The sequence below is a fragment of the Drosophila simulans genome, chromosome 2R, assembly GCF_016746395.2.
Source record: "Drosophila simulans strain w501 chromosome 2R, Prin_Dsim_3.1, whole genome shotgun sequence".
Lineage (NCBI taxonomy): Eukaryota > Metazoa > Arthropoda > Insecta > Diptera > Drosophilidae > Drosophila > Drosophila simulans.
In genome coordinates this window covers 11,377,572-11,398,781 of record NC_052521.2, presented here as the reverse complement: position 1 = coordinate 11,398,781, position 21,210 = coordinate 11,377,572, and the positions used below count along the sequence as shown (strand labels likewise).

Genomic DNA, 21,210 nt, shown 5'->3' with positions numbered 1-21,210 from the left:
AAATGACCTGCAAGTTACCAGCCTTATTTCACAGTGTTTTAAGGTCCACATACCATTCTCATCCTGCACATCCAACGCTTTTCTTAGCCCAACATTAATTTTATTGGTGCAAACCAATCAGCATCATAGAACTCGCAAGATATATCACCTTAATAATTGTCAGATGCAAAAGGCAACATTTTGCAATTAACACGCCGCATGCTCGTTGAAAGCGCTTCACTTTGGTCGGAACGCCTGTGGCGGGATGCAGACGCGAGATTCAGATGGCCAGATAGTCAGATACTCTGCAGTTGCAGATACAGATACAGATACATAAAATCTCTGCATGAATCTCCGCCGAGACATTGACTCCAATTGAGCAATGCAATGCAATGCGAAGCGGGCGGCAAAGTGGGGCCAACTCGCTCGAGTTAAGTCATGTGTGGGCTTCATTTACAACTCACTCAACTTTTGTTTTGGATGCTAGATGCTGGATATGCTGCGGGGAATTGGAAGTGAGTCTGAGCATAGGTTGGGGACTTGGGGATTGGAACTGGAGTTTCGCCCACAAAGTGCAGAGCGTGGCGAATCGCTTCTCCTCTTCTACTCTACTACTTCGCTCTGAAGTGCTCTGAAGTGTCGACATGGAGTCTGACAATTGCAAAAGTTGTTTATGACCAAAAAAAAAAATAATAAAAAAAAAGAAAATGTATATTAAATGTACGAGTGTTTTTTAAGCATTTGTGTTGTGGCTCTGACACATGAAGCGAAAGATTGAGCGCCCAAACACTCTTGATTGCACTTTGTATGCATATTGAATGCTTATGCTATGTGGTTAGCCCACTGCATTTGATCCTCCTCTGTGTAAATTCAAGTTCAGCGATAAGGTTACCCCAACTATGTATGTGCTCAACTAATTTCCACGCAAACATAAACACCGACATCAAACCGAACTTCTTGCTGCTCAAAGGGCCTGAGCGGCAGCTAAATATTATTTATATAAATTAGCGCAGCAAGCTAGATGCTGCTGCTGTTGCTGCTGCTGCTGCTGCTGATGATGCCGATGTTGATGTTGATGCTACATTTTGCCCCTGGCAAAGCGGAGTGAAATAAGGCGAAGTAAAGCAGAGCAAACGATGCAATTTTATGCGCAGACGCCTAAATTGAAAGCGACGCGTAGCGGACGCAGCAGCACTCAACGAGGCGTTCTAAACTTACACTGAGAAAAAATGTAACAAACTGTATTAAGGATTAGACGGTATATTAGCTGCTTAGCTTAATAAAGGTTTGACACTAAAAAATGAGCCCCAAGACTGTATCTAAAAATAATAATAAATAGTATACATAATTATAAGATTTATATAGTTGCTTCAACAAATGCCCCAAATATATTATTACTTTTTTTTTTAATTTTTATGAAATACGAAATATATCTCTGTGCAACGTCAGCGAATGCTGCACAGTTTGAGAGCAACTGTGCGTGCTCTTTCACTTCACTGCATCCCCTCCACCCCACCCCACTTTTGGGGCAGCCTTTAGGGTCATTAACATGCCCGGCAGGAAAAAAGCAGAAAAACCAAACAGGAGAGAACAGGCGCAGAATGAAAAGTATACGAGACAAAGCCAAATCCAGATGTGGGGGCAATGAGGGGGAAAAGTTGAAGTCGGAGCCGCAAAAGAGAATGCAACCAGATAAAAAAAAAATTAAAAAAAAAAAAACAAGCGACGCGACCCTGGAGCAACAAAGCGCGTCTGCATTTGTGGGTGGTGCTGCTGGTGTCAGTGTTGTGCGGTGGGGAGTTGGTGGTGCGGTGCAGTGGTGCAGCGGTGCAGCGGTGGTGCCCCAATGGTGGTTGTCGGTTCCCTTTGGGCTCCAAGGTGCCATGAGTTTGCCTACGCCTATTCTCCAACTGTTTGTTGTACGTGCCGCGTCTCTTGTTGCCAGTCGGTGGTTAAAAAAGGGGGGAGTGGAATGGGGAGATGTAATCCTGGAAGTCTGGGCAAACCATGAGCAGATCCTTTCGAGGAGTGAGGCCAACTGAAAGGGGTTGGCAATTAAAACTAAAATTGGAATTGCTGGTATTACAAAGCAAATTAATATTGATTGGTTGCCAACATTCAATAGAAAGTTTATCTATACATAAATTTGTTATGTCAATAAATCATGTTTTTCATAGAAAATTTGTAACAATAAAGAATACATTTAGAAACGTGAGCCAGAGAAAAGAAAAAATTTTTAATATAAAATCAAATATCTGTGAAATAGACTGACACAATATAGTAAAGCATCCATAGCAAATGGTAGGTTTAAAAAAAAAAACAACTCACAACACACATTTTGCATTATTCAACACTTTGTAACCTTGTTTACTTAGCCACATCCCTAATTACAGGCCAACTGAATTATCCATTTGCAAAACTTGTTCACTAATCGTTTCTGTCTTTCCGTTTCTCTTTGCAGGTAATTAAATGGTAATTTCTCATCGATTTCATGGCATATTTAGCGAAGTAAGCCAACTCGCAGCTCGGATGATGGCTCATAATCGCCTCGACTTGGAATAAGGCTCATTAATTTAAGCCAAAGACAACAGAAATCTGCTCCTTTGTTTGCAAATTTTTCGTTGGGTTCTGGCTTTTGGTTTCTGCGAAACATGAGAACGCATATTGTTAGGATAAGCAGAGAAGGTATGCTATATAAATAGTTATGACTGCCCAAGTGAATGAACTTTGCCGGCTATTGTGTGTGTTACTTTTACTTGGGCCGACACTTTCGCAGGCCAACGAAACTTACACACACATTTCCTGTTCCTAATACTCGGCTGACATGCAACAATTTTCAACCTTTTCATTTGGGCCACCAAACAGAATGGAGAGAGAGAACTATTAAGTCCGATTGCCAACTTTCACTGATAATGCCAGCAATTATGTATTGCTCCAGTTAATGCCATCTCACTTGTCTTTTATCCACATCATCATCTTTCGTTGTAATGACATAATTATGTTGGCTTTTCCAGGGGTCATTCTAGGGGGTCAAACACGTGTCGAGTCCAGCTCGTCATCCTTCAATTAGCAGTCAGTGTGAAAGGTGACACGAGCGTGTTAAGTTGTCGGGTAAACGCTGGAAAAGAACCCATCTGCAGACCCTTTGATTTGAGCCAAGAATTAGCATTTTTCCCCCCACCAGCTTGAGAAACAATCTTTGTTGCTCGAAACAATGAAGACGAATTTGTACAGTTTCTGCTTGGCTGATTCCGGCCAACAGATCCCACCGAAAAGCAGCCACTCAACAAGGGTCTAATGGCTTTTAAAAGTGACCAAAATTTGGCTTGTGCCCCGCGTTAACTGGCTAAATTAAACGCGGACGCTTGGCTAAGAGGTGGGCCAACTCGAATTGGGCAAACATTGTGGAATGGTAGTGTATTGAGGCTTTTGGGGCATGTCGAAGAATGCATTAGCCGAGAATTGAGTAAATACCGGTGATGATGGGGAAAAGATTTACATAAAAGATTGAAGCATCTACAATTTCCTATTTTTTTTTGAAAAGTGTGATAATCATTTACCAGAATTGATAGGAGAAGCAAACAAGAGCACTCAAAATGTAAGTAAATATAAAAATATCAGTAATAAATGAAAAGTTTTATTTACTTTGAAAAACGAACACCACAAAATTAATTACTTATTATAAAACTTATCATTTATATGCTTTTATGAGCTCTTTAAATGTATTTCAAGCTTAACATTTATTGTTTTTTTTTTTTATATATGCACACACATTGCATTTAAATAAATTGGTATTGCTTGCATAAATCAGTTATATTTATTTATTGGAGAAATTGTAATCAGCTCCAATGCAATTTAATTTGCTGGATAGATTGTTTAATTAACTCCACATTTTATATCGACTTTAAGTTTTGAACCTTAATTTATTATCCATCATTTGCAATAACCCGTTTAAATCGAACACTTATCTAAACTATCTAAACTGTGATTTATGTTTATAGATTTTATCTTAGCCCGTTTTAGACATAGTTTCAATCGATTTTATTAGTCCACAGCTAAATGATGATGATTTGCAAACAATAGAACCTGCTGAGAATTATAATGAACCCGATACGCTTTCAGTTCTATTGGCCATTAAACAAAATGACTTATTTACCAGCTTCCATTTGCACTAAAAGCCCCAAATGTGGAAACCACTTTGAACCAGTTTTCAATTGAGTGCAAATAAAAGTAAAACTATTGACAAAAGCTGAAAGTGAGCACAGTTTTGTTGATGTCAACCGAGCAGCTACTTAAGCTACTTTTTTTTTTTTTTTATGAATCGGAGCGTTCAACGATCGCTTAGTTAACTCCCAGCCCTATTCACGCTGCACTGATTTATGAATTTTGAGTCGAAAACGATGCGATCTCTTTTGTCGCCGGCATTTTTGGCACTAATTTGACAAGGTCGTCGTCTCGCTGGGCTTTTGTTGGCCTGGCTTGAAGAAATCACGACCCAAACACGTTCGAAGTGATTTCGACTGGCCCCCTTTTTTTTTTTTTTGAATTCGTATTTTGTTTATTTTGCATTTTGAGTGGTCCAAGTCGTCAGCTTATTTCGCAGATATTTGCATAAACATTTGACGGCGGGGTGGGGTGCGAAATAGCTGCCGTGAAATGTTGTCATTCATAGTAATTTAGTGGGTCACCGGGCAGTGGTGACCCCGATCGTGCGGATTTCCTGTTAGAAAGGCTCTGACTGACTGTTCCCCCCCGTTAATAAATCGCATCTCTTTTTTAAGTGGGTAATGAATAGTCAAATTTGGCTTCGTGACTACAGATGGCAGACAATTAACCCTAGAGCACCGAACTATCCCCACTCACCCACCTGCTGTGACCGGCAGTTCGCTTTTGAACTTTCATTCCTTTTGGATTATGCAAGTGGATTGGATGGTAGTATGGTAGGATGAGGATGGGAATGAGGATTTCTGCCCAGATAAGAGCTGGCGAAGGCAGAGCTAATTAAATTATAAGCCAAGTCTGACTCTGACCCAAGATGAGCTGTGCGAGGGAATGGGGTCACCAGAAGGTGGCCCCACCCCCATTTTCCGCCGAGAGTGGTTAAATAATATCCAAATGGATGCTTTCGGTGTTTGCCGTTCGTGTTGCTGGTGTTGATTTGGCCATAAATTTTGTATGCTTTTGACGCCGAAATCGACGACCGCAGCCGAAAAACATTCACGGAGAGATGAGGTAATGCAGCAAATAACTCTTGAGTTACAGTGGGATTATATTGACCAGTCCAACCGAAAAGCCAAATCAACTTAAACTATTTTATTGAGCTTTTTATGCTACCGCCAGTATTGCGGTTTATATATGGATATTTAATATGACCTAAGGGCTTTTTTCACGGCCTTTGCATCTTTTGAGTTTGCGTTTTATTACTTCCCGACTTTAAATACTGACTAATTTAATAAGTTATAGTGTGATCATTATGAGTATGAGTTTTCTTTTTTGACTATTAATAAAACCTTTGAAAGATTACGAAATGAGTACAGTTTAACTACCGTCGTGGCAAAGTGATTACTTCTTTGTGAATAAAAATATGTGGAATTCCAAAATGCACGCCCATTTTGGCGCTCGTAACAATATTTCGATTTTTATACTTTTTGTAAGTTTATTGCAAAAAATAACTCTGCATGGTTTTAACAAGAACTATTTCAAAATGAGCTTTAACCTTTAACAGCCTAGGTTTAAAAAAGAATAATATTTAGTGTTGCAACTTTTCAACGTCTTTGAATAGCCCGCACAACATTTATAAAACTTTGAAACTATTAAGTTTCTCTCAATTTACCAGTCCGCTGTTTTGTGCTCCTCATTAGGACAGGACACCCACTGTGCCACATGGAGCAGTTGCTGGACGCAAACATGAATTATGCGTAGACAACTCGCGGGTTGGTTAGTTCACCACCCACTCCTTTTTCCCCCGCTTTTGGGCCTGTCATCGGGCGTTGTCAACGAAATGTTTGTGGCCCGAAGGCAACTTGAGGCCAAGTGACGGCGGCATCATTTCAATTGCGTTTTATGGCCATAAATAAGCCCAACGGCGGCTGACAGATTTTCGTGGCGAGAGGGAGCAAAATGGCTGGCTGCTTAACAAGGAAAATGGGAAAAATCGACGAGTGCATGCAGACGATTTTGCTGGCAAGTCGTGAGCACACTTGACTACCAATTACCTGAGCCCATCAAATCGAATGCCGGATTCTACCGGCCAAGTTAATAATCTCATCAGCTGGAGACGCTGGCTGGCTGTGAGATCGAGAATCTTCACTTCACTGGCCAATTTGCATAGGCAACAATGCTAAATGGACTGTAATGACGTACCAGCCAGGCAATTCAATTAATTAGCCCGACCAAGAGCGCTTAGCAATTCCCTACATTTTGCTCTCCAACTCCGTTGGTTGGTTTTTCTTGTTGCCACACGCGTGTGATGAACATTTCCGCCGTGGAAAGCGTCTGTGTGTTCTTATGTGTGTGCTGCAATCAAAATTAATTAAGGCACAAAGAGAGGCGGCCAGATGCTTTGCATGGCTTTTCCTCCGACCTGCCACTTTTTATTGCCTTTTACCGCAACGCTGCACCAATTTCCATTGCACCTGCAGCGGGCACACAGCTCCGATGACGTTGTCTTTGCTTTTCCACTTCATCTCGAGATCTCTTTTTTGTTTTTCTGTTGTACTCCGGGCGGGCACAGTGCCACCAGCGAATGTGCATAATTAGAAGTGGTTACATGTGGTCCATGTGATCGCAGAATCAGTTAGTTGCATCGTTTGCTTGTCCAGCAATCAGCTGGAAAACTGGCAACAGTCAATCAGAGGCGCTTTTCCCGTGGCAAACTGCAGCTGCAGCTCATCCAGTTGAGGGTGCATAAATTAATTAGCCACGCTTGCCAGTGATTGGTGGTCCTTTATTGGTACAGGAATTACTGGGTATCATATATTGTACACCATTTTATTACTAACCACAATAAAAAGTGAAGCATAAACTCCATCAAACATAGTACATATTAATTGGTGTAGTGTGCAACAACTTCTATTTTATTTGCTGCAAATAGTTATATAATAATTTATTTGCAGGCTTGAACTGATAAATATGCCAGCATTTTATTTACCAATCAGTTCTGGTTCTCACAGTTTTGTCTGACGTTCCTTTCTACTTTTATTGGCGAAATTTCACAATTTATTTAGCCATGATGGGGGAACATAAAATCTTAATTGCATTAATAAGCAAATGACTTCACGGGGGGCTTCGCCAGTTCCTCAGAGAACTTTCCCAGCACAATTCCCAGCGGGAAGGGTATATGAAACGAGGGACGTGGCAGCAGATGCATCCTCGCCCGCAAAGTGAAATGCATAATGAGCATAATGTTGGCGCTGCACGACGCAGATTCGGTTGCAGATACATACAACTGTCGGTGAGATGCAGATAGCAGATAGCAGATACGGATGATAATGATAATGCCGTGCTGCAGAGACGACACCTGAGAACCGACGGGGAGAAATTTGAGAAATGTGCAGTAGTAATTAAATGCAAAACTCGAAGCTTGAAGCGCAAGAAGGAGAACAGCGACAACGTCAACGATCCAAGATAATGCATAATTGCAGAAGACAAAAGGAAATGCCAGCGACTCATGAGCCGAGTTGCAGTTGCAGTTGCACTTGCAGAGTAGTAGCATGCAAAATATGAGAAGAATATCTAATGCCGTGCCACCGCATTCTCCATATAGTCGCAAAATGGTAGAATGGTTGCAGTTCGCCAACTGCCACATCCACATCCACGTCCGCATCCATCCTTCGTTGGCTCAAAACGGCGTTCAAATTAATGGCCAAGTTTCACATGGGGCAGCAAGAAGCTTAGATGCCAGCACAATTGCCAATGGAAATTGCAGTCATCTCACATGTGTGAGAGCAGTTTCTCAGTGTGTATGTGAGTATCTGTGAGTGTGCGCCTTCGTTTGTTTGCGAAAGTTGAGTACAAGATACAAGTGGTTAGATACAAACTAGAACAGCAACTGTTCGGCTACGATGTTGTCTCGTGTTTATTAGTCACGTCAGAGGAATACTCTGCATTTAATAGTTGGCCACAAACTATTATTACGATTATTAAATAATTTATAGATACTATTTTTTATAATATTTATAGCTCGAAAAGAGCAGTTTCCTATCGCATAAATCTTTTCTTAGCCAGATTAAATACCTGTGCTTTTATTTCTTTAACTTTTATAGTCACTTAACTTTAATTTTCTGATTTTAATTATAAGGAAACAATTTTAGGAAAGCTAGGCTGTTTAACCAACTCGTTGGTTATGCCACCTATGCCCCTTTGTAGAGCATCAACAAGCATAAGTTCTTGTAACGAAGATGAGTTGGTAAGAGTGACTTGCGGGCTTCATTTTCGTTTGTGTTAGAACACGGACTCGCAACACGGGTGCAAAAAAACAGAAGTTGCCACTGGGAAGTTAACTCCATGTCATTCACCAGCCGGCGGAGGAATGTTCCAACATCATTCAATCAGAAATCGGCAAGAACAAGGCGGAGCAGATTGTGCTGATAGACGTTTACAGATGGAGATAATAAATTTACTGCCACTATATGCTTTGCCATTTATAAGTTTCGGTTCGCCCTAAAAAGCAGATACTTACACTTATTTCACTTTCTAGCCAGCGCCACTAGCAAACACCATTCTTTTGGCCAAAACGCCTGCTGGTGTGCTTTGCTTTTTGTTGGACTGGGTTGAAAGCAGAAAGCAAGAAACTTTATTTGGGTTAGCGATTGTTTAAAAATGCATAAGGATGTGAAACTTGGAGTAGCTAAAAGGGAGCACAAGCCCGCAGGAGTTTGGCCAGAGGAGCTACAAAGAGCCGAAGGCGAAAGGGGGGATCAGTGTGGAGGGATACAACAAATGGAGCTGAAATTGCGGTGCAGAGAAAGAAATCTTTAAATGTGCATTTTAATCGGCCAACAAAATGTATATAGAATTTAACATTTGCATTTATTGGTTGCAAATGTGTTTTCTTGTAGAAGATTTTTAGTACCTAAAATTAAGGGTAATAGTTATATTTTCTTGCTGTGCAGTAAATGTGAATCAAAGCTTAGACATCTTAGCCACAAAAAGGGGAAATCCAAGTAGCTTAAAAAGCCCTTTGGAAACCCCAAGAACAAGAAGTTGGCACACTTGCAATTTCAGTTAAATTTGTCTTAGCAGGTGTAGGGATTTTGGCACATAAACTTTGGCATCATAAAGCTGAACAGAATTTAATATGCAAATCAAGCGACGAGCTTTGCGTTATTTAAATCAACTGAACCGCTCACCCACTCACTTGGCATTCACTGGCAAAAGTTTTTTAAATTAAAAAATTATGGTTGGCCAAGTTAATGGCTTTCTCGGTCAGAAGGAAAAAAAATGAACGGCAGGTGGGTGCAGTTTTGCAATTTGAAAGAAGAGTGGGCGAAAGTGGTTCAAGTGGTTTTGTGATTGCGCATGTAAATGCAATTTCATTAAATTGAATATTTATCGGTTGTCATTGAGCAAATTGCAGGTAAATTGAGGTTTATTCCAATACAACCACACCATCTAATATTCGCAGTAATGTGTGTGCAGTTATTCCGCCAAGATAATGGACGGAAATCATCATTAGCGGGCAGCTCAGGGTCATAAACATGGTATTCTAAATCTTAAAATGTGAATATATCTTCTCTCGGACAAATTGTTAACTATTTTTGTAACTTCTAAGAATAATGCTCAATGAAAAGAACCGCTTGAACCGGTTAGCAGGGAATTCTAGCCGCACAGAAGCCGTTTGATGAGCATAAATCTTGATATCCGAACATTATTAACGTCAATTAATTCTAACCGTTCGAAACGAAGGCCATCCATTAGGAGCTGGAAGGTGGAATTCGGCAGGGGAAGTCAGGGAAAACTCACCTGGGATGGATGGATGGATGGTTAGTTGGCATTTCTCAGGAGACCCTCAACCTGTTTTTCTTTTATTTTTTTTTTGTTTATTCGCCCGCTTTTCTGTAATCGATACGAGTGGCTCTTCGGTCTGTTTTTATTTGTATTTGTATTTACAGCGTTTTCCTGGTGGCCCGCTGTTTTCAGTTTTCCCTCTTTTTCACGTTGTCGTCCCGCCTCACGATTTCCCAAATCCGATTATTATCAAGTCTCACGTGAGTGCACGCTTTGTTGCTGCTAAGTTTTTTATTTTATTTTTTTATTTTGCCTTTTACAGTTGCCTTCTGTGCTTCCTTGGAAAATTGCTTTGAACTTGAAAATTTCCCACGTGACGCGGTCAGAATCAATCTCTGCTTCTGGCTTTTCTTTTGCCCTCCGTTCGTGTCACATGTGCAATGCAACACCACCACCACCCATTTGGCGAATTTTCCGCCAGCGTTTTTCCTGCACGGAAGGCAGCTGCACTTTGCATGTCAGTCGGCTAACGGTGTCGTCTTTTCCTCGCTTTTCCCCCGCTTTTCCGCGCTTTTGTTTCTTGACTCACACAGCTCGCATGGTTTTGGTTGCATTTTCTCAGTGTTTTGTGGCAAGTGTCGATTGAATTTAATTGGATGGTTTTTTCGTGCATTTCATATCTTTCGTGGGGCTAAAAGGCGCACATTTTGAATTTTTCAAACTCGTGTGCAATTTCTTTTATTGGTTTGTAATTTTTGTGGGAATTTTAGTTGGTTTCAAATTGGAGCTAAATGAAAGATTGATTTTATGGTTGAATGCAAAATGCAGTCTTGTTATTAGTCTTCTTAAATGCATTCCAACTGTGAAAAAATGAATTGTTAAGTTGTTTTTATTGCAAAATAAAACTTATTAAATATGCAGCCGTGTTCCGGAGTTTCCATTAGCACATTCTGCTGCTCTACACTTTCTGTGCAACACATTCGTGCCACTTAGCAGATCTCGGCTGGTCTCCGCAGTCCATACAATTGCACGGTTTAGTGTGAGTCAGTAGAAAAACCCAAACAAAGTGATTTTCGTGGTAAGCTATACCCCCCCTTTTGGCCAAAAGTCCCAGGTACAGTGAGCACTGTGTGCAGATGGCACTTACTTTGCTAGCACGTTCCATCGAGGGGGGAAGTGCATAGTTCGCGAGTCGTAAACTAGCTTTTTTACGATTGCTGGCTCAGAACGAGACTTGGCCAAGACCGGTGGCAATTAAATATAAGTTAACACTTGGCTTTGGCGGAGGGGAAAAGGGCGACAGTTCATAGATGTCAAGTTCAGGGTTACTTCAAGGGCTCGGAAATTACCTGTCAGAGTCCAAAGACAAAGTGTGTAATTAATTTGCAAGCGTCCTCCTAATCCATCAAATCTTCTGCTTCCCCTTTTTTTTTAAATTCATGGGAGTTGGGATTTTCCTTTTGATTTAATGAGCTTTTTATTGCCTGCTCTCATAGGATTGAATTCTTTGTGCAATCGGTTCATTGAGCTCTGGGCTAATTAATGGTTCATTAAATCCGCACTTTGATTAGGGTTCCTTGGGTTTGCTTTAATTTAACAGTGGTTAATTACGGTTCTAGATAAACGTTTCAGTTCCGAGTATTTTCTTTAGCACGCAGCATATTGAGGGAAATTTGTAAGACTACAAGTTTTTCTTACACTACTTTAGTGCGATCGTGATTATAGTGATTTATAATTACTACTTCATTGAAGTTTTAGTGCCTGCTATTTGAGTAAACACAGTTTGAATAACCATTTATAAGGCTTTGCATCATCCGCAGCATAAGCCTACTACTGTGCTGTCATATGGTTTTTGATGACTACGATGCTGATGAAATCTAAGCGGCTTAGGTTTTAGAAAACCCCTAAATGCAAAAGGCTTCCACTGCCCACTCTCAACTCCCAACTCCCAAGTGGCTGCGTAATCAAATGCATGTAATTTGAGTTTAATGAGTGTCAAAGTTATTAAAAATCATTTGCTCCGACCAGTTGTGGTGGCTTTTTTTCAGCCAAACGGCTTTGGCTTTCGGCCAGTCAGCGGGCCAGATTTTCGGTCCATGAAAGGCAAGCAGCAAGCAGCTAACGCAAACATTACAAAATCGTTTCGAGACATTTTTGGGTTCGTCATCGGGCTTAATTACTGGCCAAGCTTATTCTCCCGCCAAACGATTCTGGTTGAAATGAAATGTGTCAATAAATTCAAATGGCGGCGGCATTTGAGTCGAGTCCAAAAATTGAGTTATTAGAAGTAGGCCGCTAAATCGATGTGAGATCTTTTAATAAACTTGTTGTTTTGTGTGTCCCAGATAGCAGCAGCAACAAATAGCAAAATAACAAACAATAATTACAGACGACAGTGTCTGCCATAAGTTGTGCCACCAGTTTGGCGATACTCGGCGATAAAAATCACTTTAAAATTCTTGGAAAGCCAATTGTTTATATAACTTAATACACGTTTCGAGTTCGTGGATTTGATTTGTTTATTCAAAGACATGCCAGCGTTTCCAACGAAATTAGGCGAATTTGTTATGGCTAACAAACTATGAAATTGTAGATTTTGCTATCCTGATTCATACGTTTCGCAGTGGCTGCCAAACTCGATAATACATTTTAAATTCGCAATTGATATACAAGAGCGCAGCAAGTGACTTTTGGTTAATGGTTAATGGCTGGCGGGCAAGTCATATAGTTGGGCAGTCTAAAGCCGAGGTAGGTGGCTTGTATTGGTCTGCGCCTGAAATTGGCAAATGCAATTTTTATGCTCTGTAACGTGGGCGTTGCACACCCACTACCCCATCACTTTCCCCAACCCCACCTACTCTGATATTGATTTGATTGTGTGCGTCTGCTGCTCACATGGCGTATGATTGATGGCTCTGCGGGCACGAAGGAGCTGCAAACGATGGAGCATTCCTGCCTGAGAGGCTGCTGCTGCTGCTGAATGTATAAATTGCGCTTATTGGGGGAATTGACAGAAAAAGTATATGCACGTTAAATATGAATTAATCAAGTAGAGGATAAGTGGAAGTTGAATCGGGGAACATAATCAAGATTAAGCTGCCCAGTAACAAGAGATTCACTAAAAATAAAACCTGGTTAGAAGAGAGAATTTTATGGCGCTTTTGCTGAGATTATAAATAAATATTACTCACTAGTAACCAGTTTGTTTTAATTATTTAATTGCAGTCACAGCCACCACATGTCTGGCCCTACAGTTTGAGCAGCACTGGGTTCTAAGCAACGTGTGGGCCGCAGAGTGAGAGAGGGGTAAGTTAGACGACTCGTGTTACTTACAGCTAAACGCAAAACCCATAATTTGTTACCCATTGAAACGTATATATCTTATATCTTGGAGTCGTTACCTTTTTTTATGGCCGTGTTTCCATCTGTGTCCATCTGTAGACTTGTCGGTTGTCATTTGTTGTTTTGGCTTTGAGATTTTGCACTGCATTCGAAAACCGGTCGAATCGGTTTCTCTGGTGGTGATCACAGGCATTTGCATAAAGTTTTGTTCTGTTTTTCTCTTTAATCGTTGTGTCGGTGTGATTTTTCCTACAACCGCCGGATTTTAATTTATTTTCATTGATTGCACATATACAACTTTTGACTTAATGGCTCGCTGACGTAACTCGAGCTGCTGAAATTAGCAAAATAGCCGTAATACTCAACTCATGGATTTCTACGACTCTTTGCAGGATTTTCAGCAAATTGTGAAATGCGGCGATTTAATTAATCGATCTGTAAGTTTGGTTAATTTGCTATTGGATTTACAATTTGTTAAAAAAAAGCCGATGGGCGTTATATATGTGATTTTAGTTGGTGGGTAGTGGGAAATGAACACCTGCTAAAGTCACGTCAATTGAATTACATTATTGCATTAATTTGTTAGGCTTTCAAATCTTTTTATATTATTTTTTTATGTGACTTCTCGGTTTCATTCGAACTTTTGCCAAAAGCTAGTTTCAAACTATGAGCAAACTATTCATATCAAATAAAAGCCAAAATGTCAATGCTTTATTTGCTATTCTTCTTGATTCCCTGCAGATTTATCTGATTCTGTATCAATTTCTGTTTCTGTTTTCTGGTTCTGAACAGGAAGTCGATGGCTGGCCACCTAGGTACATACATAAGTGGGTTCTGTGGTTTTTGGATGCCTCGGTTTCAGATGATTCCGATGGTAATTTGTTGCCGGTCCGTGGGCCTAGACAAAGGACTGATTGCCGGACTTGACTGACAGTTGGGGCAGCAAAGGGTTAAGGTAGTGGCCACACACAGTTACGCCCAAACTCAAGTTAGGGCTAATTTAGCCATTGTATTAGCCAATTGTGGTGGCTATTCCACGTTTCCATCCTCGGTTTCCTTTAGCTTGCGATTTTTATTTCAGCTTCAGTTTGTTTGGCCAGCATAATGATGCCACTTGATTGAAAATGAACGTGACTGGAAAACAAGTTTCGGGGTTAAAGTTTTCTTCTTTTGCTTTCCTCTCTCGGCTTCTTTTGCCGCTCTGCGGTCTTTCCTACCAATTCGAATACGGTTCGAATGAACAGAAAATAGCGAAATAAATTAGCCAGGAGATGCTCTCAGCCATGAACTTCTGTGACATGTTTTCCTTCCTCAGCTTTATTAACCGACCGAGGACGAGGAGCCGGGCGAAATTGCATTTGGTATTATTTAATTAAAGTTTTCTCTCCATCGCCGGCGTCTTCTACGTTCTGATGTGGTCCGGGCGCCATTTTGTTGCATGCTTTCTAACCGAGTTATGTGCGCATTTCCGTTTCCGGCACATGCAACAATGCACCGTGAGCAGGCAGCGCGGAAAACGGAGTCTTCGATTTAGCAAAGGAACGGTGGAAGTAACCAAAAAATGTAATGAATTCTTAAATCCTTCTTAATCTTAAATTACTTTTAATAGTAAATTCATTTTAAATTGCTCATTGGTATTAATAAAAACCTGAGAGAGCTGCAAAACATTCTAATCGTTTGGAAAATTAGCTTTCTCCAAATTAAATTCCGTTTTTGATTAAATCCCATTTATTCCACTGTCCACAGCGCTGGATGGTGGAAGAATAATAGTTTGCCATTATTAAGTTTTGTGCGGGTGTATTTTGCATGCACTTTGTTGATGCCGCCGTTTGCTGCTTGCGATTTTGCTGCAGTTTGCTGCTGCCGTTGCCAAGGCAAATTATTTACGGTGCGCACAACAACTGAGTGTGGCACAATAAGTGGCTACGCAAGGACCTCGTCCTGGCACCCTTCGCTCGTCCGTAAGCCCATCACAAATCTGCACAAGATTGAGCGGCAAGCCATTGCAATGACAAAAGTAATTTGCTTTTAAAGCACCAACGACTGCAGCATCGGGCGAAGGCAATTTAAATATGCATGGGCCATTATGCATAAGCGATGCAGTTGCTCCATCCACGGGTATTTGTGCACAGAGGGAAAAGCGAGGTATCAAAATAATTCTAAATGGAAGAAATACGATCTCAGTATGGATTATTTGTGGTAGAAGAGAATATTACAAACCTGTGGAGTAATCAATTGCAGTGCGTAATATGGAAAGTAAAAGCCTTTAAGCTTTTCAGTGTACTTATACTTACTTATGTGTGTCGTGTGTGCCACATGCAACTCCAGTCGCATTTAGTTGCGCATTCGAGCAAACCCAATGGGGCTCTCCACTGACCCACTAAAGTCGCGCCCGTTCGGTTCACGGACTCCAGGGACCTGATGCTGTAACTAATTCCAAGCGGAGCCCATTCGATGTGGCATATTTAAAACTTAATTTACATGGCTGTCCTCTGCCCGGTTAAACCCTAACCTTTTAGCCTCTTCGTTCGTTCGTGCTGACCCCTTCTCTTTCGGGCTTAAAGTCTCGCTTGTGGCAGCTGGTTCGAAGCGGAGCACTTTGTCATTTTCAGTTTGTCACACTTTTGCCCAAATAAAATTTCATCGCCTGTCATAAAGGCTTGAGAGGCAAGTGTCACAAGTGCTTACAACTCAAGGAGGTGCATGGGCTGGAATGGGGTGGTGGCGAGAGTGGGAGCGGGACAGCAGCACAGTTAGGTAAGAAGTGAAGGAGACAGCACTCAAAACTGCTCAAGTGGGGCAGACCCAAAAAAAAATATAAGAGAAATATGCCACATGAAATTCGTCATGAGCCAAAAATCAAGACAACATTTATATATTATGAAAGGAAATACATCTTATATGTTAGCAAACTTTAAAATCTATAAATTATATTTTAAAATTGGAAACTTTTCGGCTCAATTGATGTAATACGTACTTTTTAAGACGGCCCCTTCTTTGATGTTTTCACCATAAAACAACCTCATCAACACCTTGTCTATCTTCTATATTTATCTGTTATCTCTTATATCACTGACTGCAAAACCAATTAGTGTTTTACCCCACCCAATAAATATGCTTGCCGCTGTCAACGATTGATTCGCTCATAAAAGGGGAACCATAAAATTGCTCTACCCCCTCCCCCAAATAGATAACATGCACCTTATGCAATCAATGTTTCCTGAGAGAGTCTGGCGAAAAAGTTTGGCATTAGCTGCCGTATCCAAGCCAAATAACTGTCAGGGCTAAGACAATAGAAAGGACAGACAACAGACAGGTCAGACATCGCCGGGTTGATATGAAAACTGGGATGTGGGTAATGGCCAATGGAAAGAGGGGAGCCACCAAAAGTTGCTAGTTTGACAGCCGCAAGACAGCTGTCTGTTCGAAAAAAAAAAACCACCCACATATACGAGGGTTAGCATAAAAAGAAAAACAGCAGCTACATAAATTTTGATTTACTTGCCTGACAGTTGGCCCCCAAATTTTCACACGCACCCCGCCCACAGCCACCAAAAGGTCGGGCACAATTTTCCCATTAGCTCAAGTGAAAAATCGCTGCAAAATTGGTGAATATGTTGGATGGGTTTGAATTTGCTGGTCAGTAAATCCAGGCAGGCATTCTTCCATATGCCGCAGAACATATTTCATGGCAGACCAGAGAGTAATTCAAATGCCCATTATGGACCAGTAACTTTTCCAATTAAAAGCAAAATGAACTTTTGCCTCCGGAACTCGCTGGCCAAAGTTTCAATTAACGCCATGACTGGCCTGGCTAAGCTGGAATGGCCAATAAAAAAGGCCATCGAATGGCGAATCACCGATTTACCTGGGCGCCTTGCTTGTCTCCAAAATTCGGTTGAATGACTTTGAAGCGACCACGTGGCGTATGCTTAATTATCGCAAATCGTTTCCAATTAAAGCGCCAAGTTAAAGGCACGAAATCTTAGCAAACGCCACTTTTGGCTTATCACTCTATACCACTATCACTATTAATTCCAATGCCTTGGCCACCTTTGCTTATCACAAACAGAAGTCTGGCGACGACACTAGCCTTCGTTGTTTTTTTCTTTATTTTTTGTTGATAATTTCACTTGAACAGCTTGAAAATTTGTGGGCTTGATTGACAGTCGAGTGCCGGCCAAGGTAAATGGGCCCATTTGTACCAGCGAGTCACCTGTTTAAACGCAGTTTTCATTTCTCGTATTTACTTTTATTGATATGCGTATTTGTGCTCTTAATTTATGTATTTCGGTGGAGTTTTTTGACCGTGACACATTTTCATGTTTACTTTCCAGCGAGGCGGTTTAAACGGGGGCAGTGAACCAGGGAAAATTGGAGCTGCATATTTAAAAAAAGAAACACAAACCACTGATAACAATATTGTTCAAAAATTAATTATAAATATTAATCGGGAAAACCATCTGATATGCGAGTTTTAAATAAAGATATTTAATCTTGTTTCTTTATAGTTATTTATCAGTATATGTTCGAAGGTAAAAGCAACTTCCTTCTTTTCACCAGCATATCCTCTAAAGGCTTTCATTTTGGCACAACCTTTGACTGCAAAGCCTTTCATCTTTCAGCCAGAGCAGCCACAACTTTTATCCTCAATTAGGATTTATCATTTCCCGCAAGCGTTTTCCATTTTACACTAGTTTTCCCGCATTTCCCACCACCTCCGCCCGAAATGCCAACTCTAACTAGTTGAATGCAATCAACACGCTCGCAATTAAATGCGACAAAGTGCAGACTTGCAGATGTGGTTGTTGCTGCAGTTGGTGGCTAACCCGTTCCGCCCACAGTTCCAGTTGCCTCGACATGTCCCGCTCCGCCCGCTTTTCCGCTCCATTTTCCGCCCCCCACAAAAGCGACAACTGTCAGCGGGTCTTTGGCACACATTTACATGCCTCTGGTACCCTGTACCCCACCCATCCACCCTGTGGCACCTCCTCCTCTCCAGCTAGCGTGTGAATTTAATTTGTGCATAATTGCAATTGCAACTGCCATTGCAGCAGTGTTGCAGCCATAAAATGTCAATATCAAATTGTAATCATCAACGAGAAATGTTTGCGGCGGCCCAAGTGTTTTCTTTTCACTCTGACAATTTGTTTTTCCTATTAGATAGGCCTGCAGACGTGAAAAGGGGCTTGGAAAATCGGGCCAATTGCCGTCTGACTGATATCAAGTGCGTAGGAAAAGTGCAGTGGACAGTTTCGAAAAGTAAACCAATTTAAAAATTAAGTTTTCAACGCTAAGTGCTGGGGGAAAACTATTTTATGTTGTTGTCTGGACGAGAGCAGGCTTTTAATGGATTGCAATTTGCATATGTGTATTAAATTTATGCGAATATATTTAGTGCATATGAAAGTGGAGTGAAAATTAATGGCTTCATTGGGCAATGCATTATGATTGGAAGCCGGAAAGGGAATGAGTTTTTAATAAATTTAGATATTAACATATTTTATTCTTATACCTCTAATTTGATTCATTTCAGAACCATCATGCGCCAAAGTCAACGAACGCAGCACAGCGAAATGTCCAAGTCAAACGGATTCCAACAGCAGAAGGCCGTAAATGAAAGCCAAATAGATTGGCAATAAAAAGTTAGCTAAATTAACTTGGTAGCTTGCAAAGCCCAAAGGCAAACCACTTTGAAGTGCAACCGAATAGGCAAAGAGGAATTAAAGCGAATAGAACGGCTAGGAGGAGATCTCCCAGTGGAGCGGGAGTAGCTTCGTTTTTTTCGTGGACCGTGCGTTAGAAAGCCGTCAAAATTACGACATACCACCCACCCACGCCCAAAGTCAAACAGAACCCGGCCAATACGGACGCCATGTCCGGGCCGGGTGCGTTTGACGATGAGCCGCCGCCGGAGCCGCGCGACGGATGGCTACTGGTGCGCATCCATGTGCCGGAGCTGAATGTCTACAAGTGTCTGCAGTTCCCATCGGAGCGGCTCGTCTGGGATGTCAAGCAGCAGGTGCTCGCCTCGCTGCCGAAGGTAAGTCGGTCACTGTCATTACCACAGCGATACCCATTATCTTTTCGGTGTATATAGAGCACGGGAATGTCTCATGTGCGCTAAATACTCACTAAACGGGGAGAAATACATACATATGTACATTCGAAATGGGGTCTACTACTTCAGTTAGTATAGATCTCTGGATCTGTATTCCCTACATGCATTATTTTATTAGGCACACCAAATGCTTGCTCAACATACTAAAATTTGTAAATATCATTACTATTATTATTACACATAGCCGGTTTCCAGCTCATCTTCGTAGGCAAAGAGCAGTTCTATGTAGTAGGACCAAACCACCAGCCAGGCATACACTAAAAGCACTATAAAACATAAGATAGTTTAGTTATTCAGGCTTTAGTTTCATGATTATTGGGGATACCCACACATTGTGATGACAGTCAGGATGATGATGACGGTATTAAAGCCGTAAACGGTCAGGGCAAAAATGTGCACAATTATCCAAATGGGTGTGAAAACCAAAAATGGCAGGAAGAGCATCTCGTTGTTCTACCAAATGAGGAGTAGGGATATTATAGGCATATGGCAAAGGATGGATCACCTACATTGTGCACTCCCATGCAGAGCATGGCCGAAACTATGATGCCAAAGAAGGAGAAGACCATGGTGGCCTTGAGAGCCGCCGGTGCTGGGATAAGGGACCTCTGATACTCATCCGGGAAGATGCACTCCATCATGAAGCCGGTGCCGATGGTGATGTAAATGAACCAGGTCAGAAAAATGCATCCGAAGAGCAGCACACCGAAACGCAGGGAATAGCAGTAGCAGCACTTGGTAAAGATCTGCTTCAGATATCTGCAGCGACAGGCCATGATGGATCCTCAGCTGCTCTGCAAGTTTTAAACAACAATTTTCAAAGCTTTCCTGAGGAACTGAAATTTGTTCAACTTCTAGTTTGTATAAAAAATGGACACACTGAAAGAAGTAAACTAGATCAGTTGAATTCAGTATAACTTAGGTTTACATTTATTTTACAACTCATCAAATTGAATCGTCAGAATCCACACTGCTCAAATATCGATAAAAAGCCATAACTATTAGCAGGGAATAAACGAGACCAACTAGGGGGATGAAAATCAAGACATTATTCAGACATATTCAACTATTTATGGCCAACACCCACCTATGATGAACACCTGAACGGCCAATATAATCGGCGAAGGTTTCGACCTGACCAACTGGACAACGGCCATTATGAAATACAAGGATAGTATGATTGCATAGATGATTATCCACATAAGGACAAAGCCTCGCTTGCTCTGCATTTTGTAATGTAAAAGCATTAGAATCATTGAAAGAAACCGATTGCAGAATCTCTTACCTTCGAAGCAGCATAGACTAGGAGTATAGAGCTGAGAGTTCCAATAGTTAGGATCGGGGACATGATGACGGGTGCCCACCATTTGTGGGACACTTGCTTGATGAAAATGGTGTCATCCGAATGCGTTATCAGCTCACCAACGTGAAAGGTTATGAAGATGGCTCCAATGATTATGCAACCCACGTTGAGGGGCAGGAAAAAGCAGCACTTTTTGAAAAACATGCCGCTACAGAAATTTGTGATTTTTTGTTTACATGAATTTCGCCCAAAACAACAGAATGCAAGGAACAGTTGATCGTAGAATTTGTTAGTTATTTAAGGATATATGTGAATCAATAACAAACTTGCAATAAAATTATGGATCAAAATCCTTAAAAGGCAATAATTCACAATAAAACTACATTTTTTGCATTGAACCACACAAAAAATCAATTACTGCGAAATCGCAATGCAATTTTTCAACAGATGTTGTTGATTGAAATTTTTATGCAGTCAAAGGCTGCCACGTGCCCTTACAACATAAAAACGACCACGC

General features: G+C 41.1%; 3 protein-coding genes across 13 annotated transcripts in view; 1 reads left to right on the top strand and 2 right to left on the bottom strand.

Moving 5' to 3' along the window:
* LOC6734397 (SH3 and multiple ankyrin repeat domains protein 1) overlaps positions 1–21,210 on the top strand; it is a 72,463-nt gene that overhangs the window by 16,044 nt on the left and 35,209 nt on the right. For 8 of the 10 annotated variants that reach the window (XM_016182049.3, XM_039291896.2, XM_039291893.2 and 5 more), the window contains exons 2-3: positions 13,153–13,233; positions 18,806–19,312. In XM_016182049.3, coding sequence (XP_016027525.1) covers positions 19,145–19,312 — 168 coding nt within the window. In that variant the 5' untranslated portion in view covers positions 13,153–13,233; positions 18,806–19,144. Of the gene's footprint in view, positions 1–2,440; positions 2,452–13,152; positions 13,234–13,687; positions 13,707–18,805; positions 19,313–21,210 lie in introns of those variants that run through there. The other 2 variants (XM_039291895.2, XM_039291894.2) reach the window with 2 other exon arrangements.
* On the bottom strand, positions 17,581–20,985 carry LOC6734398. Of its 2 annotated transcripts, XM_016168028.3 has the most exons (3): positions 20,676–20,985; positions 20,478–20,613; positions 20,296–20,415 (listed from the first exon to the last, which is right to left on the bottom strand). In XM_016168028.3, exons 1-3 carry the CDS (start codon positions 20,895–20,897, stop codon positions 20,336–20,338), a joined length of 438 nt encoding a protein of 145 aa, XP_016027529.1. In that variant the 5' UTR covers positions 20,898–20,985; the 3' UTR covers positions 20,296–20,335. The 2 variants fall into 2 exon arrangements, with proteins under 2 accessions (XP_016027528.1, XP_016027529.1); XM_016168027.3 differs by lacking the exons at positions 20,296–20,415; positions 20,478–20,613 and adding an exon at positions 17,581–17,649.
* Positions 19,478–20,269, bottom strand: LOC27209419. Its single transcript, XM_016184852.3, has 3 exons — positions 19,900–20,269; positions 19,720–19,843; positions 19,478–19,656 (listed from the first exon to the last, which is right to left on the bottom strand). Exons 1-3 carry the CDS (start codon positions 20,164–20,166, stop codon positions 19,565–19,567), a joined length of 483 nt encoding a protein of 160 aa, XP_016027530.1. The 5' UTR covers positions 20,167–20,269; the 3' UTR covers positions 19,478–19,564.